Genomic DNA, 26,074 nt, shown 5'->3' on the forward strand with positions numbered 1-26,074 from the left:
GCTTCCTGTTTTCCTGGTACGTCACGTCCTGCTGTTACAGTTCCGGAAGCTGGTGTCAGAAATGTTGCGAGTTGTTGCGGAATAAACTATTGGATTAACACTGGAGACGCTGCAAATTACTTTATCGTTCCAGGTAAAATTGACTATTAATAACATCTAGTACAGATTATGTTATTGATGAATATATAACGTCATATTATCTTAACAGCATCTGCCAGCTAGTTAAATAAGACGGTTCTTAGCTTCCTGTTAGCCTCGCTTAGCTGCTGGAACAGATAAATAGGCCAACATAGTATTCATTATTGTTACTGTACTATTTAATGGACTCGTAAGTAAGGTGCTATGAACTGCTGTATGTATGTGCTATTTCATATTACTATTTGAGGTTAACAGTTATGCCATTTACAACTAAGTTAAATGTGTACCAATTCCACAGATCTTCAATAGTAGGATAAAGTCCCTTCCTGTTCCCGTAATGTTAAAATTAGGTTAATTTTATTTATGTAATTCTTAGCATGATCCATGATCTATAGTTTTGCACTGCCGTATCTAAATTGAATGGACCCATTAAAACCCATTAATAAATGGTATGAGCTACACCTGTGTGTGTTCCTACTGTGAAAAGGATTTATCTCGTGGTTATCAAGTAATTGCCACGTTTGCTTGCTTATCATTGAGTAAACTCTTTGCATAGTTGAATCCCAAGTGACCTCTGCTCTGTATTGGTCTGTCCTTCTATGATGAAGAGCTAGATACGTAGAAGAAGAAGGTGGTCATGGAAGGGCAGACTACGGAGATCGAGGTGACAGTGAAGACATTGGACTCCCAGAGCAGGAGTTACTCTGTCACCGGCCAGGTAGGTGTGCGACTCTGTGTGTGTGTGTGTGTGTGTGTGTGTGTGTGTGTGTGTGTGTGTGTGTGTGTGTGTGTCAGTCAGATGTTTGACCCAGTGTGTTTTTTGTGTTCAGCTGACTGTGAAGGAATTCAAGGAGCACATCGCGGTGTCGGTTGGCATCCCTGTGGATAAACAGAGACTCATCTACCAGGGCAGAGTTTTACAGGATGAAAGGACGCTGGCAGACTACAGTAAGACAGCAACCCTGTACAGTTGTATTGAATATATCTCATTTAGAAAAAGTGTTTTGGGGGGAATGGCGAAAAACATATGATTTTACCCATTTTTCTTGGGACTTTTTTCAGTAACAGTGATAAAATGGCATAGATTACTATGTTTACGATCATATCAGACAAATGACATGTTTAAAACAAAAAAAAATGGTTTTGGGTTCAATGGCTCTTTAACAACAATTACAACAACTACAACGTCCACTGTGAATCCTGATCCATTATTATTTGTCTGAAATATATGTTCCTCCTGGTAATTGTGTTCCATCTTATTAAATAAAATATAATAATGCTATTGATATTTCCAGATGTGTCGGGGAAGGTGATCCACCTGGTGGAGCGGGCCCCGCCCCCGGCTTCCCAGCCTGGGTCGGACTCTGGGTCGGGTTCAGCCGACGGCGGGACCTCCTCCTCCACCCCCCAGGGCCCTCCCCAGGGCCCTCCCCAGGTCCCACCACACGACCGCAATGCCAACAGCTACGTCATGCTGGGCACCTTCAACCTGCCAGTCAACCTCATGGACCCCCAGCACATACAGGTAGACTTGGACGTACGACCCGTCAGACTTGGATAGAGGGATGTTTAGACTGGGATGTAGGACTGGATAGACTGTATCTAGGACTGCGATATAGGAACGCTAAGACCGGAATTTAGCACTGGTTAGACTGGGATGAATGACTGGTTAGAGTGGGATGTAGGACTCGTTGGACTGCATGTAAGACTGGGATGGTTGACTGGTTAGACTGGGATGTAGCACTGGTTAGGCTGATAATTAGGATTGGGATTTAGGACTGGTTAGGCTGGGATGTAGGACTAGGCTGCAACTCTCAATTGAATGTCCTCCTCTTCTCTTCTCCTCCTTGTGGTGGTTATCCAGATGTCCGTTCAGCAGCTCATGTCAGGTTTAGGAGAGAACGCCAGGAACGCCAGAGTGACCACCAGCACCGGGGTAAGGAACCTGATTTTGATTTTGAGGCGATACACACACTTGTTTGACCAAATTGTCACTGGTTGGACAATCGCTGGAGTTCCTTTCATGAGGAAGAAAGCGCTTGTTGATCCATTATATTTGTGGGCAGGAGGGAATGCAGTCTTATGTATACCATTTTTGAGTTCTATATTGTGTTAGATACATTATTGACTAATAAAAATAGTATTCAAGCTTCGGTAGTTTCTGCTTTAATAATCGTATGGTTTAATAGAATATAAGACATTTGAAACAGGAGGTCAAAGCACCCGATCTTTCCAACCCAATTTAAGGAAGAACTGCTAGTCATCGGTTTTTACAGCCCTATACCCTACATAGTACAACATAGATCCAGGCATAGAACATAGAATTAAGTCATAAACTGTAATATAGCAACCAACCATTGAATGTAGAACCCTGCCATAGAACGAAGAACCCCATCTTGTAGAACAGAGCAGTACTTTATGCTGGTTCCTCAGAATGGATCGATGAATGTCCACATCGATATGGACCAGTCAGTGCAGAGCGAGCCCAGGCTAAGGCTCCTATTGGCTGAGAACCTGCTGAGGGATGCCAATGAACTCATCGCGAGGATGGAGGTAAATGCTAACGTAGCTCAACAAAAACCATCAAAGCTCGATCCTTTGATAGCCTCCTGCTAACGGGCCATCTACCTGTTTCCAGGGTCAACCAGCCAGCAGCTCTCATCCAGAGCCCCCTCCTTCCACCGCTGCTCCTGCTGCAGCTCCTCCTGCTGCCGCTGTTCCTCCTGCCCCGTCCTCCCCCTCCTCCACCCCCTCTCCCTCTGCCCAGCCCATGGACACCTCCCCTCCCCCCGGCACCCCCCCGCCCCAACCGTCTGCTCCTGGCCAATCAGAAGGCCCCACACCCCAAGCCGGACCCAAGTAAGTGCCCTGCTGTACACCATCATACTGTAATATGATGATGTGATCCTAAGCCCGTGTGTGTGTGTGTGTGTGTGTGTGTGTGTGTGTGTGTGTGTGTGTGTGTTTGTGTGTGGCAGCCACCCCAGCCCAGTGGAGCTGCTCCAGATGCTGGCGGAGCTCCGTAGGGTGGAGGAGAGGCTGCAGCCGTTCATCCAGAGGGCTCACACCGTCCTGGAGAACGCTACCTCTGCAGAGTACAGCAACACTGTGAGATCTGTCTCAGCGCCTCTCCTCCTCCCTTACGTCCCCCTCCTCCCTCTGTCTCCTCCCTGTGTCACTTCCCCTCCCCCCTCCGCCCCATCTCACTTCCCCTCCACCTGTCTCACTCCCCCCACCCATTCACTCCCCCACCCGTCTTACTTCCCCTCCACCTGTCTCGCTTCCCCCCCTTGTCTCCCCCCTCCTTGTCTCACTTTCCCTCCTCCTTGTCTCACTTTCCCTCCTTGTCTCTCTTCCCCTCCTCCCTGTGTCTCCTCCCCGCCTCACTTCCCCTCCTCCCTGTCTCACTTCCTGTCTTACTTCCTTGCCGCCCTGTCTCTTCCGGTCTCAGCTATCTCTCTTCCTGTCTCAAATCCACCCTCCCTGTCTCTCCTCCCTGTCTCTCCTCCTGTCCTCTCCAGGAGCGGGAGGAGGACCAGCGCGTCCTCAACCTGGTGGGGGAGGCTCTCCGCCTCCTTGGTAATGCCCTGGTGGCCCTTAGCGACCTGCGCTGCAACCTGCTGAGTCCCGCCCCCCGCCACCTGCACGTGGTACGACCCATGTCTCACTACACCAATCCCGGAGCAGTCCATCAGATTCCCCTGCAGGTGAGCTCCTGCACTGCTGGATTTGTATTCATCCTGTAGAACTACTTGTTTGTCCCGGTGTGTAGAAATGGACGCGTGTATCTTCTGTATAACGTGTTCATCCTGTGGTACTGAATGTGTAATCACAACGTGTGGTCCTGGATGTGTTTTCATGGTGTAGTACCGTAGTACTCAATGTGTAGTACTTCCCTTCCTCCCAGATGAACATGGGCGCCACAGTGACGATGGCGGCCAATGGCGCTGACGGACAGGCCCCGCCTACACAGCCCACTGCCCAATCAGAGCAGGCCGGACAGGGACAGACGCCCTCGGCCAATCAGCAGCCGGGCCCTGCTGGCCCCCGTGTCATCAGGGTCAACCACCAGGCGGTTCCCGTGGTGATGATGCAGATGAACCCTGATGGTATCGCCATGCTACACTCAAAATACTACACTTACCATATACCACATACCATACTAATACCAATACACTACATTATTCATACTTTACTCATACTAATTCTATTGAGTAGTTCATGTGTTCATACCTATGTGTTAAGTGTTAACTAGTACCTGTATTCATATTTGTTTCCAGGTTCTGCTGTCAACCCCCCAACAGGACAGGCGGTTCCCGGGCAGCCAGGTCAGATTATGCGCTAACGATATGCAAGTGCTGTGTTAATAATAAGAATGTCATATGCTAATAGGGTAATGTTTATTAGAGATGCACCCGTCTTCTCTTTATGCTCTGTGGCTCTTCAGTGGGAGAGAGATGAATGAACCAATTCACTGATTAGTTTTATCAGTCTAGTGGTACCAAGTAACATTAAGTCGATTATGTGAGGTACAATAAGATTTGATTTGAATAGGTTAGATTCTGCATGTGTTCATAGTGAATGTGTGTCCATGTGTTCATAGTAAACGTTTGATCAGGTCTTCATGTGTTCATACTAGTGAATGTGTGATCAGGTCTCCCTGTGTTCCACTAGTGAACGTGTGATCAGGTCTCCCTGTGTTCCACTAGTGAACGTGTGATCAGGTTTTCCTGTATTCATACTAGTGAACGTGTGATCAGGTCTTCATGTGTTCATACTAGTGAACGTGTGATCAGGTCTTCATGTGTTCATACTAGTGAACGTGTGATCAGGTCTTCATGTGTTCATACTAGTGAACGTGTGATCAGGTCTTCATGTGTTCATACTAGTGAACGTGTGATCAGGTCTTCATGTGTTCATACTAGTGAACGTGTGATCAGGTCTTCATGTGTTCATACTAGTGAACGTGTGATCAGGTCTTCCACCAGACTTCATGCGGAACCTGATGCAGCAGATCAGCCAGTATGCCGCTGCCGTGGCAACAAGCGCCGTAACCGGCCAGCCAATCCCTGAAAACGTCACCCCCGTCGGCGCCGGCACCCCCACCAGCGCCCCCCCGACCAGCAGCCCCGCACACCCTCAGCCCCACCCCCAACCTCAGCCCAGGGTGGTGTTCACCCGGCCCACCTTCACCCCCCCAGCGCCCCCGCCTCCGTTCAGCGGTGGAACATTCCACATGAGGCCGGGGGTTCCCGGACAGGTCAGAAGCCACTGCCGCATTATCACACTGTTACTGACTTTGAGAACTCATCAGGACTTTTATCGTAATACCTTTTACACTATAAAGACTGTAGTGTCTTAGTCAATGGAATTGTACTGCAATGACATTCTACAATGACGTTGTCCCGACATGTAAATGACAGGACTATTGGGGGACTTTTATTTTAGTGGTAAAACTGAAGACTTTCTATTACCAACCCATGAAGTAACATTCAACGTACCATCAGTGTCCATATGGAATAGTGTTGTGTTTCATGTTGTTGTGAGTCTTATTTATCCAACGTGTGTATGTGTTGTAGCCGTTCAACCAGATGATGAATGACCTGGTGAGACCTCTCCTGGTGCCTGGGCAGCCCGGTGAGTACTGCTCCTGGAAGAAATAACACTAGAATCGGACTAGATTAGCGATTAACATTGCAGAGTACATATTCATTGTAGTAATAATAATCAATCATATTAAAGATTACATATTAGATTTTAGATTATAGATTTCAAATTACATTACAGATTAAATAATAGTTTTTTTGAGATAACAATATATTATTGATTAAATTGTAAATATTATATATTATTATGAATATTAATTTAGATTAAGGATTGAAACAGATTATCATAGTTTATGGCTATACACTGATTGTTATAGGTTAAAGACAAATTCAGATTATTAGAAAGGATAGATATAGATTATTTATATATGCAAATTGTAACTGATTAAGGTTACAGATAATCAACGATTATATTAAAGATTACGATTTTCTGTTTTTCTTCTCAACAGGAAACACAGGCACACATACCTCTTCGTCCTCCTCCTCCTCTTCTTTCTCCTTCTCCTCCTCCTCCTCCTCTGGCCCAGTTGCCCCGCCCACCTCGGAGAGCGGCGCTCCACACGGCCAATCACAGACGGGCAGCGGCCAGGCCCTACCCCCAGACCTCAGCCAGCTGCTGGGCTCCCTGCTGGGGGGTGTGGCCGGGGCTTCGGCTCCGCCAATCACCATCACCTCCGCCTCTGGAGTCCCCGCCTTCATCCAGGGAGTCAACGACTTCATGCAGCAGGTCTCCTCTCCTCACCTCCTCACCTCACCTCTGCTCCTCTCCTCACCTCCTCTCCTCTCCATCCTCAACTTCCCTATAGAAGAATACTGAGGGTACATTATAGGGCTGAACGATTTGGGGAATTGATAGAATTCGATTATTTTGACCAATATTGCGATTTTTTTTTTTTTTAAGTTCCTTATGTTCTGTATTATTCACTAAACAAGCAATAAATCATTTTATATTATGACCAACACAACATTGGAAGCAGTCAACACATAAACTGCTCTTTCCTTTAGGCCAAGCCTAATGTTGAGATGAATTGATGCATGATGTGATATTATAACATCTTATTTAACTATTGAATTGTAAAAGAAAAATAAATGAGAATCTTGCTGATTCCAGTCAGTAACAGTAACAAATCCACATTTATCATTTTTTTGCGGTTTGCATATCGCGTTCTATTACGTGATGTCGGTTTGAATTTGATTAATCGTTCAGCCCTACTATAGCATATAATCGTGTGTATGAATTAGGGCAGGGTAAAAATATCGATTCATCAATGCACTGCAATTTATTTGTTCTTGATTCAATTTCGATTCAGAATTTTTTGAAATCGATTATTTCCATATAAATAAATAAATAAATAAATAAAGAAGCATACTCAGTCATTGTAATCTAGAAGCGAGTATGCCTAAATGAACATGCCCTTTTACATTTGTCCATGTTATGATAATTACTTTTATGCTGCAAGTTTAGCTCAGGAACAATACTATCCAATGGTGTATTCCCTTTTTGCTAGTTAAAGCACAATGAAATGGTTAATTCATTTTGAAAGGGTTAATTCTAAATAATATTTAGGTATTTTTGTCATTTGCACGTATTATTAAATCAAATCAAGACCTAAAGAATTGAATTTAATTGAATTGTGAGGTACCTGGCAACAGCCAGCCGTAGTCTGAATACAGGTCATGCTCCTTTAACCCCTGTTCCTCCAACAGCCAGCCCTAGTCTGAATACAGGTCATGCTCCTTTAACCCCTGTTCCTCCAACAGCCAGCCCTAATCTGAATACAGGTCATGCTCCTTTAACCCCTGTTCCTTTCTGTCCAGGCCTCCCAGCCTGTGTTCACCGCCCCTCCTCCCCCTTCAGGTCCCCAGGGCCCCGCCCCCCCGGGCACAGGCCCCGCCCCCTCAGGTGTGGCGGTGGACTCTGAGTTCTTCACGGGGATCGTGCGTGGGGTCTTGACCTCCATGATGGGCCCGCTGGGCCAGGGGCAGGGAGACACGGAGAGCATCGCCCAGTTCATCCAGAGGCTGTCCCAGTCCAGCAACCTGTTCACCTTCTCAGAGGAGACCTCAGGTGAATACACTGCACGGCTCAAGGCTGACCCCAGAATGGGACCCTCTATCATGAGCATTTATTCCCTCTGTCCTTCCCTTTCCTAATTTTCTCTTCTGTCGCATCGGTGCCAGTTAACAAAATGTGGGTGTGTGACGGAATCGCCAGATTCACCAAATTTGTGAGGTTGGCTCCAAATGAAAAAGTTACTGGCACCAGTGCCAGCAGTAGAACATTTTAGTATTGAGCCCAGCATTATATATTCTAATTTAGGGGAAGGGAAAATCCAGATGGATGGATGGACGGAATTGGTCCTTTAGATGTAACAGCTGTCCGATTGGTCCTGTCGCTGTGACCAGCTGTCTGATTGGTCCTGTAGCTGTAACCAGCTGTCCGATTGGTCCTTTAGCTGTCTGATGTATCCTGTAGACGTAACCAGCGGTCTGATTGGTCCTGTAGCTGTCTGATTGGTCCTGTAGACGTAACCAGCTGTCTGATTGGTCCTGTAGACGTAACCAGCTGTCTGATTGGTCCTGTAGATGTAACCTGCTGTCTGATTGGTCCTTTAGCTGTCTGATTGGTCCTGTAGATGTAACCAGCTGTCTGATTGGTCCTTTAGCTGTCTGATGTTTCCTGTAGATGTAACCTGCTGTCTGATTGGTCCTTTAGCTGTCTGATTGGTCCTGTAGACGTAACCAGCTGTCTGATTGGTCCTTTAGCTGTCTGATGTTTCCTGTAGACGTAACCAGCTGTCTGATTGGTCCTGTAGCTGTCTGATTGGTCCTGTAGACAAAACCAGCTGTCAGATTGGACCTGTAGATGTAACCTGCTGTCTCATTGGTCCTGTAGATGTAACCTGCTGTCTGATTGGCTCTGCAGGGTTCTTTGGGGAGCTGCTGACGCTGGTGTTCCAGAGCTTCAGTATGTCTGACCTGGTCCTGCTGCTCCACGGACAGCACCAGCCTCTGGGCCGCATCCAGCCGGAGCTGGCCCGCTTTTTCACCTACAACTACCTCAACGACCAGGAGCCCACCGACCACAACATCACTGTCAGTACCCACCCAGACCCTAACCCTACCCACCGACCACAACATCACTGTCAGTACCCACCCAGACCCTAACCCTACCTACTGACCACAACATCACTGTCAGTACCCATCCAGACCCTAACCCTACCTACTGACCACAACCTCACTGTCAATACCCACCCAGACCCTAACCCTACCTACTGACCACAACCTCACTGTCAGTACCCACCCAGACCCTAACCCTACCTACTGACCACAACATCACTGTCAGTACCCACCCAGACCCTAACCCTACCTCCACAACCTCACTGTCAGTACCCACCCAGACCCTAACCCTACCTCCACAACCTGACTGTCAGTACCCAACCGTACCCTCACCCTACCTCTACGAACAGTCCACCGACTACAACGTAACCGGTATTGCCCTTATCATAATCCTACCTGTACCGTAGCTTGACCCAATGGTGCTTTTACCGTTTTAGCTCCCTCACACTCCGTTTGCATTCTGATTTGTGGTTGCCGCCAGCCATAACACAAAAGTGACTGACCCCACCTTACCCTTATGGGTCATAACGCTAGCTACCGTCATTCATACCCTGACCCCACCCTGATCCATACACTAATCTATATTCTCTCTCTCCTCTCCTGTCGGTCTGTTCAGGCTGCTGCGGACACTCTGGTGAATGAGCTGGAGGAATACATTACAGAGAGCTTTGTGAGTCCCCCCGACATGCTGCCAACACCAGTCCATTAACCAGTTAAACACCAGTCTCTGAACCAGTTAAGCACTGCCGGACAGGGAGCTCAGTAAAAGGGCATTGGTTTACTAGTTTGTTGTCTAATTTGAAGAAGAATTAACAACTGCTATTGGATGTTCTCAGATAATACAGCGATTACACAAAGCCCGGCTTGTACTGTTGTTGTTGTTGTGGTGTTGTGGTAGCTTTGTTTAGTGTTCAATTCTTTGAGTCTAGAGAGAGTCCTCGGTCAGCGTGCTGGAAGGGGTGGACATCACCCAGACCAACATGTCCTGTTTCAGACAGCAGCTGGCCCGCATCGCCACGCACATCCTGCGCTGCGCAGGTAACCCCCACCATACCGGAACCCACACCCTTAACCAAGACCGTAGAAAAGGGTAAAAAGATGGTAGATATCAGAACACTTGACGATGCCCTGGAATGGTTGGGGTTTGGTGCTTCCTATTCGGTGTGTCTTCTCATGGTTCCTTCCCTCTGGCTTTGGGGCTCAGGTTGAGGGGGTGTCTGTGTGGAGACTATGTGGTCTTCTTTACAAAACCATGACAGCCTGGCACTCACTAATGTCTGATCTAACGTTTGAACTGTCTATCCCAGACGAGAGCTTCGGCCCGCGGTTGCTCCAGATGTGTAACCAGGCGCTGTTCGAGTTCCTGGCTCTTAACCTCCACTGTCTCCAAGGAAACCAGGCCGCCTTAACATCCGTCATCAACCACAGAATAGTCAGTACTCGGTGCAGCTTACACACCGTGGCCCTCGACAACACATGTTCACTACGCAGCCACCTTTACATCACATAGTCTGTACCCTTTACCCCGGTCGGCACCGAGTACACCTTTCCAGCAGGTAGTCAGCACCCAGTGCATAGTCCTTGCCCACTTCGCCTTAACCAGAAGATAGTCAGTGCCAAGTACATGGTCAGTACCAGTTACCTAGCACATAGTCTGCCCCTCTTGCAGCATATAGTCAGTACCTATTACAAAACACAAACTCAATGCATAATATATGCTATGTGATTTACCAATATAATATATACTGTCTAACTATACTTGTTACCAGTGTGCTAAATAAAACTATCTTAGTTATCTGTAGCACCACTGCTTTGTGGGTCTATGTCGATCTAACACCTGACTGTCTGCGACCTGTGTTCAGAGGAGGATGTCCAGCGACATGAGTCCCAGTCTGGTGAACTGGATGACCTCCATGATGACCATGAGGCTACAGGTGGTGCTTGAGCATCTTCCCCTCACCTCAACCAACATCCAGCAGTACATCATCCTGACCCAGGTACTAACCTCTCCAGCATCAGCATGGTGCGGTCGACACGCAGACCATTGAGATACTCATTCATTATAAAACACACGTCTGGGTGACAAATTGCCCGATAAATGAGAAAACAAACATCTTAACCAGGAGTATTTGTCTATTGGCTTGTTCGTAATCACGACATGGCAAGTTTACGTCCAAATCAAATCATTCCTGACTGGCTCAGCCGAACCAGTCAGGCGCTTTCCGCATGTCCCTCAATACACCGCTGCGTGCGGCCACGGTCAACAATACCATGGATTGTGTCTCGGGACTCTTAAACTTTGGCTGTCGACCAAAGTTGACTTTGTGAACACGCCATTTACACATACCAATGTGTGTTGGACCACCTGACCTCAACTGTAATAACTCAACACTATTGACCGACTTCCACAGACGGAGCAGGCCAGCGAATCACAAGGACCCGAGACCAAACCTAGTGAACCGGTAAGCACCTATTATCACTGTTTGCACCTAGCGCACCTGTTGGCATCTAGTGTTTCTGTTGACACCATGTGGCTATAATAGTGGTTCTACTTGGGGTTCTACTTGTCTACAGGAGTGGGTTGCATCAAATGGTCTTTACTAAGACCAGGCTCAAGCCCTTGGGGTGCAACCGGCCCCTGGTGGTTCTAGTGGCCTACTGATGGCTCTAGTGGCCTACTGATGGCTCTAGTGGTCTACTGATGGCTCTAGTGGTCTACTGATGGCTCTAGTGGTCTACTGATGGCTCTAATGTCCTACTGATGGCTCTAGTGGTCTACTGGTGGCTCTAGTGGCCTACTGATGGCTCTAGTGAGGGTTTTACTGATCTACTTGTGGCTCTAGTGGTGGTTCTAGTCGGGGTGCTAGTGGCTTACTGGTTGTCCTAGTGGTATAATGATGGTCCTAGTTTCTAATGGTGGTTCTAATGAGGTTTCCAGTGGTCTACTGGTAGTCCTAGTGGACTACTGGTTGTCCCAGTGGTGTACTGATGGTTTTAGTTAACTACTGGTGGTTCCAGTGGGGTTTCCAGTGGCCTACTGGTGGTCCCAGTGGTCCACTGATGGGTCTAGTTGTCTAATGGGTGTTCCAGTGGTCTACTGGTAGTTGTAGTGGTGGTTCCACTGTGGTTGAGACTGTGGCTGTGATGAAGGGCTGTACATATGTAATGTGATAGAGTTCCAGGGGTCTACTGGTGGTTTGGGTGGAGGTAAAGTGCGTATCTTCTTGTTTCAGAGCCTGGAGCCTCAGGATGACGCCGCGTCGGCTCCGTTAGTGAGCAGGACGTTGCCGACGGTACTGTTTCAAACATGGGCCGTGCCACCTGAAACCAGGCCGTTGGAAACCAGGACATTGCCGTTGGAAACCAGGACATTGCCGTTGGAAACCCGGACATTGCCGTTGGAAACCAGGACATTGCCGTTGGAAACCAGGACATTGCTAGGAGACAGGGGGGCTTGTGGGGGAACACCCCTAGGTGGCGCGGTGGTGACATCATCGTCCTGGGCTGACGACGCAGAATCTGAATCCTGGGAGGCTACAGTACCCCCTGTAAGTACTGCCGCTAATGCTACTACTACTGCCAGCTGTACACACTACCACTAATAATACTATTACTACCACCTGTACCAACTACCACCAATAATACTACTATATCTGCCAGCTGTACACACTACCACTAATAATACTATTACTACCACCTGTACCAACTACCACTAATAATACTACTACTACTGCCAGCTGTACACACTACCACTAATAATACTACTACTACTGCCAGCTGTACACACTACCACTAATAATACTATAACTACCACCTGTACCAACTACCACTACTTATACTAATTCTGCTGCCACAGGTACCACCTTCCACTAATACTACTAATACTACTGCTACCTGTACCAACTAACACTAATACTACTACGGCCATCGTAGTAGTATTAGTGTTAGTAATAATGCTACTACTACAGCTGCCAACTGTATAAACTACCACTTTGTGTGTGTGTGTGTGTGTGTGTGTGTGTGTGTGTCTAGGAGTGGGTGCCTATCATCAGGTGTGACCTGTTGACTCAGAGGAAGGTGAAAGGTCAGCCTCCCCTGTCAGACGCCTACCTGACCGGCATGCCGGCCAAGCGCAGGAAGGTATGCTCTGTTACACCTAGATCTACGCTCCATCTCTATATGGTTTATATCTGTTACACCTAGATCTACGCTCCATCTCTATATGGTTTATATCTGTTACACCTAGATCTACGCTCCATCTCTATATGGTTTATATCTGTTAGACCTAGATCTACGCTCCATCTCTATATGGTTTATATCTGTTAGACCTAGATCTACCCTCCATCTCTATATGGTTTATATCTGTTAGACCTAGATCTACGCTCCATCTCTATATGGCTTATATCTGTTACACCTAGATCTACGCTCCATCTCTATATGGTTTATATCTGTCACACCTAGATCTACGCTCCATCTCTATATGGTTTTTATCTGTTACACCTAGATCTACGCTCCATCTCTATATGGTTTATATCTGGTTAATTTAAGCTCTTTGTTCCTCATCTGAGTTAAAACCAACCACACACTGGACCCAACAAACCGAGATCTTAACATTTGTGGTATTCATTGAAGAACAAAATATTGTTAATAATATCCGCATTTTTATTTTACCGTTTCTTTGAAGAAAGTGACGGATGTTTTGCTTGTGAAATTAGACAATGGACGACGAGTTGCTTTACGCAACAATTGTGTTCGGGACCAACAACGTTTCTCCCTGCGGCTCCCATGTATATCTGTGTGTTTATATCTGCGTGTTTATCAGTGTTTATAGTATGTGTGTGTGTGTGTGGTGGGGGGTGTTTTCAGACAGGCCAGGCAGGGGGCGCCCTCCTCTCCCTCTCTGATGCGGTGAGCCAGGCCGCCAGGTCCGCAGGGGTCCGGCCCCTCAGCCCCACCGGCCTTCAGGAGGAGCTGGCCAGCCAGGAGCTACAGGAGGCCTACTCAGACCAGGTAGGGTCTGGGACATTTAGGGGTTAGGGCCGACGATTCATCGAATTCAAATCAAAATCGCAACGTAATAGAACGCGATATGTAAAACGCACAGGCTGCCATAAAACCCCCGCAATATTGGTCAAAATAATCGCAATTCGATTATTTCCCCAAATCGTTCAGCCCTAGTCTGGATCAGGTAGGGCCCAGAACAAGGAACAAACTAAACGTCACATTGTGCAGGGTCACGTTGTCATGGAGAGGCCTATCCCCAGTGGCGTAAATATCGACGGTGCAACCGGTGCGCTGCACCGGGGCCCAGACACCGTCAGGGGCCCATGGAGGAAGAAAAAAAAAAAGGAGCTGTCCAGCTTGGCATAGGCGACCTAGGCAATCGCCTAGGGCACAAATGTGTCGGGGGCGCCCTCTGGTGGCGCCCTTACTTAATTAATTACAATATACGAAACAGGGAAAATGAAACCACGCATGTTCCCAAATTGAACGGACAAGGGAGGGGGCGGGGGATTCATTGTTAGGGCGCACTGAAACTGTAACCCCCCCCGCGCTCGGAAGTCCTGTCCAGGGCTCAATTTAATGTCGAATCGCAGAGGGCACCGAAACGGCCAGCGCCGGGCGGGGGGGCACAAAAACAATATTTGCACCGTGGCCTATCACCATGATGTTACGCTGCTGCCTATCCCTTTGGGCGCCCAGTACTTCAATCTAAAGGTCAAATTTCTAAATGGCTTCAATTTATAAAACAAAACTGCCTCACCACAGTACGACAGGGTTCAGTCAGAAGAGGCCATGGATATGAATGTTTTACTGTTGATGCATTACTGATGAAGGGTTGTGGTGCTGCAGGTGAAGTCCGACCTTAAAAGACGTGTGGAGGACGACCCCGACTTCAACGCCCAGCAGTTCCCCAACGCACACCAAGCATTCTCTCCGGACTCCTAGCCTGCCTCCCCTGACTCTCTTACCACCTGACCCCTCGTTCAGCTGCAAACGCTCGTCATTAACCACATTCACTTCAATTTGTTTCCTTTTTTGATGCAACTCTGTGCCGCTGTGGTAACCCAGCGCTAAACTACGCTAAGCTACACTGCTTCCTGCCTTCCTTTGTGTTGTAGCCAGGAGTCACTTTTTGGGTTTTCTGTGTTTTTGTCTTAGTCCAGTTACACTGGATGGCTGAAGTTTTGTTGGACGTGCAGAACCAAAGTAATAAAGCTTGTTACAAAATTAGTTATTTTTGTTATGGGTCATATTTTTGGGATGTTCAAATCTGTAAAGTACAGTCTGTTGTAAAGTTGCTGAAAAGGTAAATGTAGGGTTTTAACTAGTACTAAATTGAAGTTACTCATAATTAAACCTGCATTAAAACCTTTCTCATTTAACTAGGCAAATTGAAGACACTGATAAGCCCCTTCAAATAGACATATTTATAGATGTATGTATTTGACTTGTATAGTTCGATTACCATGAAGTGTAAAAGAAAAAAAATCTAAATTCACCTAAAGATGAATGGCAGGTTAGGCAATTCGGAGAAACCAACGGGTGAGCTATATTTTGTAGAATCAAACTGAAAAATTCACTTCAGACCTCCCTTCAAAGCCACTCCCCCAAAACGCGTGACTTGCCTGCTAGCTTTCACAATAGGTCTGCCCAGAGGGTCTGCCCAATGAGAGAGAATCTCTAAATAGCTCTGGAACTGCCAAGCCTTGTGGAAGACTCTGGCCATGCGCAATGCGGCAGAGTCTGGGCAGGTAGCCGTGAAGGAAGATAGACAGACAGATAAGGCCTTACCAGGCCTCACCACGGCCTTATCTGTCAGAATTATTTGAGGCCAACCTAAAAGGGGTAATGGAAACCAAAGTGATGTAAACACGAACCAGAAGTGGTTTCCTGTTGAATCACAAAAGGCAGAAGTTCAGGTTAACTTAAGCTCTTTGTTCCTCATCTGAGTTAAAACCAACCACACACTGGACCCAACAAACCGAGATCTTAACATTTGTCGTATTCATTGAAGAACAAAATATTGTTAATAATATCCACATTTTCATTTTACTGTTTCTTTGAAGAAAGTGAAGGATGTTTTGCTTGTGAAATTAGACAATGGATGACGAGTTGCTTTACACAACAATTGTGTTCGGGACCAACAACGTTTCTCCCTGCGGTAAGTCTTTATGTTAACACCCTATTTTTGACTTTAAGAAAATCCTCACTTAGTTCAGTTTCAAATTATAATCTGAAAATGTTTTTCCACAGACTCAATAGTCATACAGGATGAAATAAAAAAGGAGCCAAGCAAGCCCCAGGACCTGACCACCTCAGGTAGGTGGGGTCAGTTGGGTAGGTGGGGGTTGGGTACATACTGAAGGTGGGGTGAGGTAGGTTGTTGTAGTACTGCTGGACCTGAGATTAGGGTCAGGTACATGGCTGGGTTCGATAGGTAGGTCGGTAGGGAAGAGTACTTCAGTAAGGCGTAGGTGGGGGGTGAGGTAGATAGGTGGGGGGTCAGGTTGGGGGGGGGGTGAGCTAGGTAGGTAGGAGGGGGGAGGTAGGTAGGTAGGAGGGGGGAGGTAGGTAGGAGGGGGGTGAGGTAGATAGGTGGGGGGTCAGGTTGGGGGGGGGGTGAGCTAGGTAGGTAGGAGGGGGGAGGTAGGTAGGAGGGGGGTGAGGTAGGTAGGTAGGAGGGGGGAGGTAGGTAGGTAGGAGGGGGGTGAGGTAGGTAGGAGGGGGGTGAGGTAGGTAGGAGGGGGGAGGTAGGTAGGAGGGGGGTGAGGTAGGTAGGAGGGGGGAGGTAGGTAGGAGGGGGGTGAGGTAGGTAGGTAGGAGGGGGGTGAGGTAGGTAGGTAGGAGGGGGGTGAGGTAGGTAGGTAGGAGGGGGTAGGTAGGTAGGATGGGGGAGGTAGGTAGGAGGGGGGAGGTAGGTAGGAGGGGTGAGGTAGGTAGGTAGGAGGGGGGAGGTAGGTAGGAGGGGGGTGAGGTAGGTAGGTAGGAGGGGGGTGAGGTAGGTAGGAGGGGGGAGGTAGGTAGGTAGGAGGGGGGTGAGGTAGGTAGGAGGGGGGAGGTAGGTAGGTAGGAGGGGGGTGAGGTAGGTAGGTAGGAGGGGTGAGCTAGGTAGGAGGGGGGAGGTAGGTAGGTAGGAGGGGGGAGGTAGGTAGGTAGGAGGGGGGTGAGGTAGGTAGGTAGGAGGGGTGAGCTAGGTAGGAGGGGGGAGGTAGGTAGGTAGGAGGGGGGAGGTAGGTAGGTAGGAGGGGTGAGCTAGGTAGGAGGGGGGAGGTAGGTAGGTAGGAGGGGGGAGGTAGGTAGGAGGGGGGAGGTAGGTAGGTAGGAGGGGGGTGAGGTAGGTAGGAGGGGGGTGAGCTAGGTAGGAGGGGGGTGAGGTAGGTAGGAGGGGGGTGAGGTAGGTAGGAGGGGGGAGGTAGGTAGGAGGGGGGTGAGGTAGGTAGGTAGGAGGGGGGAGGTAGGTAGGAGGGGGGAGGTAGGTAGGAGGGGTGAGGTAGGTAGGTAGGAGGGGGGTGAGGTAGGTAGGTAGGAGGGGGGAGGTAGGTAGGAGGGGGGTGAGGTAGGTAGGTAGGTGGGGGGTGAGGTAGGTAGGAGGGGTGAGGTAGGTAGGTAGGAGGGGGGAGGTAGGTAGGAGGGGTGAGGTAGGTAGGTAGGAGGGGGGAGGTAGGTAGGAGGGGGGTGAGGTAGGTAGGTAGGAGGGGGGAGGTAGGTAGGAGGGGGGTGAGGTAGGTAGGTAGGAGGGGGGAGGTAGGTAGGAGGGGTGAGGTAGGTAGGTAGGAGGGGGGAGGTAGGTAGGTGTCAGGTAGTTGGGGGTCAGGTAGGTCGGGTCCAGTGGCGTCACTAGGCTGTTTTTTTCGGGGCTAAAGCCCCGGATATTATTTAATTAGCCACGAATATAATTTTTGATATTAAAAAAAAATCAATATTGGTATATTTACTGGTAACTATAGAATGCATTAATTCAATTCAGTCTAGAAGTGATGACATGATTCTAGTCACTAATGGTAGTTAGTTATTTAGAAAAAAACATTGGGATTCCAGGGACATCTCAAAATAAAGTAGCCTAGTCCTTCTTAGATAGTCCTTCTGGCAAGAGAATAAACAGTTTAAAAACATAACCAGACTGTTTAACACCTCAAGTGAATCAACCTATCCTATCCTAAGTCATAAATATATACAGTATATATATACAGTGGGGCAAAAAAGTATTTAGTCAGCCACCAATTGTGCAATTTCTCCCACTTAAAAAGATGAGAGAGGCCTGTAATTTTCATCATAGGTATACCTCAGCTATGAGAGACAAAATGAAAAAAAAAAATCTAGAATCTAGAATCTTTAAAGTATTTATTTGCAAATTATGGTGGAAAATAAGTATTTGGTCAATAACAAAAGGTCATCCTAATACTTTGTTACATGCCCTTTGTTGGCAATGACAGAGGTCAAACGTTTTCTATAAGTCTTTACAAGGTTTTCACACACTGCTGCTGGTATTTTGGCCCATTCCTCCATGCAGATCTCCTCTAGAGCAGTGATGTTTTTGGGCCTTCGCTGGGCAACACAGACTTTCAACTCCCTCCAAAGATTTTCTATGGGGTTGAGATCTGGAGTGGGCTAGCCCACTCCAGGACCTTGAAATGCTTCTTACGAAGCCACTCCTTCGTTGCCCGGGCGGTGTGTTTGGGGTCATTGTCATGCTGAAAGACCCAGCCACGTTTCATCTTCAGTGCCCTTGCTGATGGAAGGAGGTTTTCACTCAAAATCTCACGATACATGGCCCCATTCATTCTTTCCGTCACACGGATCAGACGTCCTGGTCCCTTGGCAGAAAAACAGCCCCAAAGCATGATGTTTCCACCCCCATGCTTCACTGTAGGTATGGTGTTCTTTGGATGCAACTCAGCATTCTTTATCCTCCAAACACAACGAGTTGAGTTTTTACCAAAAAGTTATATTTTGGTTTCATCTGACCATATGACATTCTCCCAATCCTGTTCTGGATCATCCAAATGCTCTCTAGCAAACTTCAAACGGGCCCGGACATGCACTGGCTTTAGCAGGGGGACACGTCTGGCACTGCAGGATTTGAGTCCCTGGCGGCGTAGTGTGTTAGTGATGGTAGCCTTTGTTACTTTGGTCCCTGCTCTCTGGAGGACATTCACTAGGTCCCCCCGTGTGGTTCTGGGATTTTTGTTCACCGTTCTTGTGATCATTTTGACCCCACAGGGTGAGATCTTGCGTGGAGCCCCAGATCGAGGGAGATTATCAGTGGTCTTGTATGTATTCCATTTCCTAATAATTGCTCCCACAGTTGATTTATTCACACCAAGCTGCTTACCTATTGCAGATTCAGACTTCCCAGCCTGGTGCAGGTCTACAATTGTGTTTCTGGTGTCCATTGACAGCTCTTTGGTCTTGGCCATAGTGGAGTTTGGAGTGTGACTGTTTGAGGTTGTGGACAGGTGTCTTTTATACTGATAAGGAGTTCAAACAGGTGCCATTAATAAGGAAACGAGTGGAGGACAGAGGAGCCTCTTAAAGAAGAAGTTACCAGAAATCTTGCTGGTTTGTTGGTGACCAAATACTTATTTTTCACCATAATTTTCAAATAAATTCTTAAAAAATCCGACAATGTGATTTTCTGGATTTCTTTTTTCATTTTGTCTCTCATAGCTGAGGTTTACCTATGATGAAAATTACAGGCCTCTCTCGTCTTTTTAAGTGGGAGAACTTGCACAATTGGTGGCTGACTAAATACTTTTTTGCCCCACTGTATATGTAAGGTCTGTCTCACTTGTATTACTGTACTCTGTACTCTGAAATAACTTGAATGGAACTTTAGATGTTTGGGGATGAGCAGCACAGCAGTCAGTTAGCTATTTAAAGCTAGAATAAATGGCGCATTGTTTTTTTAGGTTAAGCATTATGAAACAATTTGCATCCACAATAAAGCATACAAAAAAAGGGCTTTTTCATTTTCCCATTGGGCTAAGTCCCGGATGTTCATGAAACCTAGAAACGCCCCTGGTGTGGTCAACTACGTTGGATAGAATGAGCCCTTTATATCTACATAGGGAGTGGGACCTCTCCCACAAAACTTGCCATGTTGCACCAACATGTTTCTACCATAGCCCAGAACAGACTAACAGCTCTAGAGAGTACACGCTTCATTATTTTAATCCTAATGGATACATTACTTTTAAGCTATGACCTATAGTATCAAAGACTAAATGACTTTGAAGGGTATTCAGTTGAGTGCAATAGGCAACCTTACCCCTAGATGCTACTTAATCCTCCACACTGCGTGTTTAATAAATATATTTATGCAACCTTTTCTTCTCTCCTTAGCAAACAGATCACAGTATCCGGCGTTGATTGCTTCAGTCTTTTTGGGGCTCCTCTCTCTCCTCCTGCTCAACGCGATCATATATCTGCTCTTACACTGTCAGTCACTAAATAGTTTACCCTCTATACTTTACTAGTACTGAGTACTGTATATATATATATATATATATATATATATATATATATATATATATATATATATATATATATATATATTATTACAATCCTTCCTCAGCAAGAGGCGCTCAAAGCGAATTGGGGAGACGAGTAAAAGACTTGAAGAGAGAAAGAGATGCTCTCAACTGGACACTTAACGTCATCACTGCAATGGAAGTCTTCCAAGTCAAAGAATACTGCCCGCAAAAAGGTACTTGCAAACATATCACAAGACAGATAATTGTTTAAAAAAAGATTTTGGAATAATTTAGAAGTTCAGTCAAATACTTACAAGAATATTAAATATTTATATTGTTATGTTTACCATAATACTATATTTGTGAACTGTAATATTATGTTGAATGTGCAAAGATATTTATTTTATAGTGTTTAGAGCATTGAACAATATTATTTTGTATAGTGTGTATACCAATGTTTTATATAATTCTACCACTGCCATTGGTTGCTGATGTGTTCCCAGCATGCTTTGCTTTAAAAAGGTTTGAGAATCCAACAGTGGGGGGGACAGTGAGTGATTTCGGTTAGTCTTGGTTCTCTACTTTTGACATTCGCCACATTGGCGTCAGAAGTGGGATATTATAAAAAGAATTCCCCTTACGAAGCTGGCGATGTCAAGAAGCTATCTCGCGAAGAAACTTCACAAGATTGAAGTTCTTCAGTATCGCGGCAAAGATTTTCCTGCAGAGACGAACAATCGACCCGACGGTGCCAGTGCTGCCCGCCGCCATGCAAGACGGTTGCAAGATTGGTAGAGTGGGCCACGCACACGGGCTCTACCTCCTCTGTCCCATCAAGGAACACCCCTGCTGGGCCCTCGTGGACACGGGTTCCACCATCTCCATTGGGCGCCCAGAGGTGCTTCCAGAGACAGGATGGACGGCCTCCGAATGTTAGATCCGGACAGTGACCACAGAACTAGCTGGGATGCTGGGGAAACTCCCGCTGCCAGTGAAGGTGGGGAACACCGAAACCACCCAAGAGTTTTGGTTGGCCGAAATTCTAGACCCCTGCATCATCGGGCTGGATCTGCTGACTCGTTTGGGGGCTAGGGTGGATGTGTCGAGGAACGCCATTCACCTCGGCACGGAGACGCTGACCCTCTAGCACCGTCAAGGGGGGAAGGTAGGGTGTACACAAGCCCAGCTGTGTCCACCAGGCGCCGCACCCCCTCCATCTCCACAGCCACTGTCGCCATCCCCTGAGGTGACAACAGCGCTGCCTTGTCCGTCTACGACAACAGCGACCTCCATGGAGGCTACGACTCCCCAGGCCCCATCGTCAGATGTTGACAACGCTATCCAGGAACTTTACCAGTGGAGCAGTGAAGGACTCGATGCTCAGCAGAGCCAACAGCTGCGAGACCTGCTCCAGCAGTTTATAGACATTTTTGCTGCACAAAATCAGGACTGCACCCAAACTAACCTGGTGCAGCACTCAATTGACACTGGCACAGCCCTGCCAATGAGACTGCGAGCCCGCTGAGTAGGGTTTGCCAAACAAGGAGCAGCAGAGCAGAGGATCGGGGAGATGGCTGAGGTGGGGGTGATAGTCAAAGAGAAGGTCAAAGAGAAGGACGACACCTGGAGGTTCTGTTTGGACTATCGTCACTTGAACAATGTAACCAGAGAGGACTCTTACCCCTTGGCTCGCATAGATGACGCCTTGGACAAAGTCTCAGGGTCACAGTGGTTCAGCTCACTAGACCTGCGGAGCAGCTACTGGCAGGTGGAGCTGGCACCAGATGCAAGGCCTAAGACGGCTTTCACCATCGGCCAAGGGCTCTGGCAGTTCAGGGTGATGCCCTTTGGTCTCTGCAATGCTCCCGCCATGTTCGAGAGACTTATGGAGAGGGTTCTAGCTCACATTCAGAGAAAACAGTGCGTGGTCTACCTCGATGACCTTCTGGTCCATGCCAAGGACTTTGAGCTGGCCCTGGAGAATCTCCGCCAGGTGTTCCAAGCCATCAGAAGCCAAGTGCAACCTGCTGCAGCGCGAGACCAGGTTCCTGGGCCATGTGGTGGTGCCAGAAAGAATGGCTACGGACCCTGCAAAGGTGGAGGCGGTAAGGAACTGGCCCATCCCCCGAAATGTCAGTGAGGTGCGCAGCCTCCTAGGGCTCGCCTCATACTATCTACGGTTCGTCCACGACTTTGCATCAATTGCCATCCCCCTACACCGTGTCTCACTGACAAGTGGAGTTCAGCTGGGAGGAGTGTGCAGCCGCCTTTGCCCAGCTCCATGCTGCTCTGACAACCGCACCCATCCTGGCCATTCCTAACCCTGGCCGCAGCTTCATAGTGAACACTGATGCCAGTGTCACAGGAGGGAGCCGGGGGGCGAGAGGGTGGTGGCTTACTACACGCTCCTTTTCTCGCCCCGAGCACAACTACTGCGTCACCCGACGTGAGCTCCTGGCAGTGGTTGAGGCGTTCAAACACTTTTGCCCCTACCTCTACGGCCAGTGGTTCCTTCTGCGGACGGACCACGCTTCCCTGACCTGGTTGCTCAGCTTCAAGGAGCCTGAGGGTCAGGCGGCCCGGTGTATCGAGGCCCTTCAGGACTACGATTTTGAGGTCCAACACGGTGCTGGGCGTCTGCACAGCAATGCAGATGCCCTGTCCCGACGCCCCTGTGAGGACTGCAGACACTGCGAACGCCAAGAGGAGCGAGATGGAGCTACTCTCCAGGTAGCTGCCACAGGACAGGTCGGGCCAGATGAAGGTTGGCTGACTGCAATGGAAAACCAGGAGTGGCAGGCAATTCAGGACAGTGACCCCACACTTGCCAGGGTGGGACAGTGGGTTGATAGCCAGGCATGCGCCCCCCAACAAGCTGTCTCTGCCTGGTCCGTAGACACCAAGACCTACTTCTCAGAGTGGGCCACCTTGGCACGGCGTGATGGACTGCTCTACAGGGTTTGGTGTGCACCAGGCTGGGGGAGAGATGTGTGGCAGTTACTAGTGCCCAAGGACTGGCACTACATGCGGTCCACGGTCTAGTGGGGGCAGGACACTACGGGGTGGCCAAGACCCTCATCAAGCTGCGCCAGTGTTTTTACTGGCCTGGTTGCAGGAAGGACACAGAGCTTTCTGTTCACTGCTGTGTCTTCTGCACTGCTTAGAAGGGGGCGACTGGACATTCCCAATGCCCCTTTGCAGCAATACCAGGTGGGGGCCCCCATGGAGTGGGTTGGGGTGAACATCCTGGGCCCATTCCCCATCACAGACAGCGGGAACAGCTACGTCCTCGTGGCCATGGACTATTTTCAAGTGGCCAGAGGCGTACGCGATCCCCGACAAGAGAACGGTGACCACAACCGAGTGCCTGGTGTGTGAGATGTTCTGTCGGTTCAGGGAACCTCAGGAAATGCACAGCGATCTGGGGCGGAACTTTTAGGCTCAAGTCTTTGCTGAGGTGTGCAAACACATGGGGGTAAGCAAGACCAGGACGATGCCCCTCCTCCCCCAGAGCGACGGGCTAGTGGAGAGGTTCAACCGGAGGTTTGCCACGCAACTGGCTATCGTCACCTCATGACACCAGTGGGCGATAAGCCCACTGGTGGGCTTATCGCTCAGCGGTGCAAGAGAGCACGGGGTGCACACCATGTTCAGCAAAGCCCTGCGGACGCTTGTGGACAAGGCCTTTGGCGCCCCCTCTGACACTGGTCTCCCAAAGATACCGGTCTTCGAGTACCTGCGGGACATTCAGCAGCATCTGGCAGAGGCCCACGAGTTTGGCAGCGTTAGGAACAGGTGGGGGCACGACAAAAGCGGGGGTATGACCTCCGTTACCAGGGCCACTCCTTTGTGCCTGGGGAGAGGGTGTGGGTCTACAATCCAACCCGGAAAAAGGGGGTCTCTCCAAACTGACCAGCCAGTGGGTGGGGCCCTGTGAGGTGCTGGAACAACTTTCCGATGTTGTGTATGAGGTGAATATGTGTGTCCGTGGGCGGGTGGTGGTGTTACACAGAGACCGCTTGGCACCCTACCGCCCCCTAGATGCCACACTTTCTGACACACCCAGCTCACCCAGCACGGCTTCACTCACATGACGTGTCCTCCTACTCAAACAGACAGTGGGGGGTTGGGCCATGCGACCCCACGGGCTAACAGGCGGCAGCCTCCCCGTCACTATCAGGACTTTGTTGTCGGCTGAGGACAGGCGACATGCTGGTGGGGGCAATGTAGCATCGGGGCTATGTTCGTTGTATTGTTCATACCACTGCTATTGGTTGCTGGTGTGTTTCCAGCATGCTTTGCTTTAAAAAGGAGAGTCCAACAGCGGGGGGGACGGTTAGTGATTTTGGTTAGTCAATGTCAGGTTCTTGGTTAAGTCTTGGTGTACTCTTGTAGCGGTACAATAAAGTCACTCTAATAATATCATGCCTCTGCTTTTGACATTCGCCACAATTCTTAAGTGTGTAAGCCGTGCCAGAAGGATTGGGTTTCTTTCGGATCCAGCTGTTATTTCTTTTCCTACTCGTGGAAGTCGTGGAACAGAAGTCGGGACTACTGCCGACAGTTTCAAGCCCAGTTGGTGATTATCCAAACGCAGGAGGAGCAGGTAGGAACTCTAAGTCTCCAACACGTCATCACTCCCTACTATTTACATCAACACGTCTTATATTTCCACTAACCTCTGACCGTTGGGCCTTTTGGACAGGAATTTGATTGAACAACTAAATATCCCCAGATAACTAAATAACTCCCAAGTCATGAAGTCTAGGGCTAATGTAGGCCTATGACATGAACGAGTACTGTTTAACAGTTACACTGTGAAACATTAAGTGTTCGCAATGAGAGAATAATTGTATGATGTTCCTCAATAGGAGTTCATCGCTAACCGTACGGTGACCTATAGTGATGATCGTGGTTACTGGACTGGAGGGAAATGGCAGACGGGAAGTCGGGGGACCTGGGACGACGGAAGTGAACTCACAACAACGTAGGTTACACTCATATTAAGGGTGTTATTAAGTGTTTACCAGTGTCATAAGGTGTGTAGTCCTATTAACAGGTGTGTGCACTAATACTAGCAGGTTCTTAGTCCTATTAGAAGTTACAGGTGTATAGGTGACGGTCTAAGTAGTAACAGGTGTGTATAGTACTAACATGTGTATTACTACTAATAGGTGTATGTGTGTGTTCCAGGTACTGGGTGGACGGGTCTCCCACCAGTAGTGGCTGTATCAATTTTCTCAAAAGGACAGACCTGCTGGCCAGCTGGAGATCAGTCTCCTGCAACATAAATCACCGCTTCATCTGTGAGAGCCCAGCTTTGATGAAGGCATTCTAGGAACGTTTTTTTTCACCCTGTGGTACGTGAAGGATACGTGAATAGTGTAACTTTGTGCATTCCACATGTTATCGATTGTAATTTTTCATTAATGTGTTAAATAAACAAACACACACACACAGTGGGAAATATCTTTCCAATTACAATGACCTTCCTGCAGTAATAATTATGTAGCTGGCATTCTTTCCTCAGCATTTATCTATGTATTTACTGAGTGTATTCACATGAGGTGGTTCTCAAAAGGTTTTTAAGACAATTTAGTTTTACCCCTAAAGTCAAAGGTTGAGGAACACGGGTGTATTAAGGCGGCCTTGGATGTAGATAACACAACATATCTCTATAGACAGAGATATCTCTAAACATATCAAAGTGACTTGATCAATTAAGTAGCCCTG

General features: G+C 48.1%; 2 protein-coding genes across 2 annotated transcripts; both read left to right on the plus strand.

The window, feature by feature from the left end:
• The first annotated feature begins 33 nt into the window (after positions 1-33).
• bag6 (BCL2 associated athanogene 6) lies at positions 34-15,098 on the plus strand. The gene is made up of 25 exons (XM_079742184.1): positions 34-133; positions 747-856; positions 969-1,086; positions 1,434-1,663; positions 2,003-2,074; positions 2,572-2,691; positions 2,777-2,997; positions 3,117-3,246; positions 3,660-3,845; positions 4,046-4,247; positions 4,419-4,466; positions 5,115-5,398; positions 5,718-5,775; positions 6,194-6,471; positions 7,563-7,812; positions 8,671-8,840; positions 9,481-9,534; positions 9,794-9,902; positions 10,172-10,296; positions 10,727-10,861; positions 11,276-11,326; positions 12,098-12,412; positions 12,897-13,004; positions 13,731-13,874; positions 14,718-15,098. Exons 2-25 carry the CDS (start codon positions 776-778, stop codon positions 14,811-14,813), a joined length of 3,585 nt encoding a protein of 1,194 aa, XP_079598310.1. The 5' UTR covers positions 34-133; positions 747-775; the 3' UTR covers positions 14,814-15,098.
• A 794-nt stretch (positions 15,099-15,892) lies between these two features.
• Positions 15,893-25,830, plus strand: LOC307079776 (CD209 antigen-like protein D). The gene is made up of 7 exons (XM_079742283.1): positions 15,893-16,029; positions 16,122-16,187; positions 20,211-20,306; positions 20,443-20,574; positions 24,802-24,947; positions 25,213-25,328; positions 25,535-25,830. Exons 1-7 carry the CDS (start codon positions 15,969-15,971, stop codon positions 25,677-25,679), a joined length of 762 nt encoding a protein of 253 aa, XP_079598409.1. The 5' UTR covers positions 15,893-15,968; the 3' UTR covers positions 25,680-25,830.
• The last annotated feature ends 244 nt before the right edge of the window (positions 25,831-26,074 follow it).

The sequence above is a fragment of the Pollachius pollachius genome (genome assembly GCF_949987615.1).
Source record: "Pollachius pollachius genome assembly, chromosome: 1".
NCBI lineage: Eukaryota > Metazoa > Chordata > Actinopteri > Gadiformes > Gadidae > Pollachius > Pollachius pollachius.

What these genes read in the sequence shown, in the direction of transcription:
- bag6 (XM_079742184.1), top strand. Translation starts at nt 776, where the DNA reads ATGGAAGGGCAGACTACGGAGATCGAGGTGACAGTGAAGACATTGGAC. An exon ending in GGCCGGGGGTTCCCGGACAG is followed by an intron (nt 5,399 to 5,717) that starts GTCAGAAGCCAC and finishes TATGTGTTGTAG; the next exon opens with CCGTTCAACCAGATGATGAA. An exon ending in CCGTCATCAACCACAGAATA is followed by an intron (nt 10,297 to 10,726) that starts GTCAGTACTCGG and finishes ACCTGTGTTCAG; the next exon opens with AGGAGGATGTCCAGCGACAT.
- LOC307079776 (XM_079742283.1), top strand. Translation starts at nt 15,969, where the DNA reads ATGGATGACGAGTTGCTTTACACAACAATTGTGTTCGGGACCAACAAC. An exon ending in CATATATCTGCTCTTACACT is followed by an intron (nt 20,307 to 20,442) that starts GTCAGTCACTAA and finishes ATCCTTCCTCAG; the next exon opens with CAAGAGGCGCTCAAAGCGAA. An exon ending in TCCAAACGCAGGAGGAGCAG is followed by an intron (nt 24,948 to 25,212) that starts GTAGGAACTCTA and finishes GTTCCTCAATAG; the next exon opens with GAGTTCATCGCTAACCGTAC.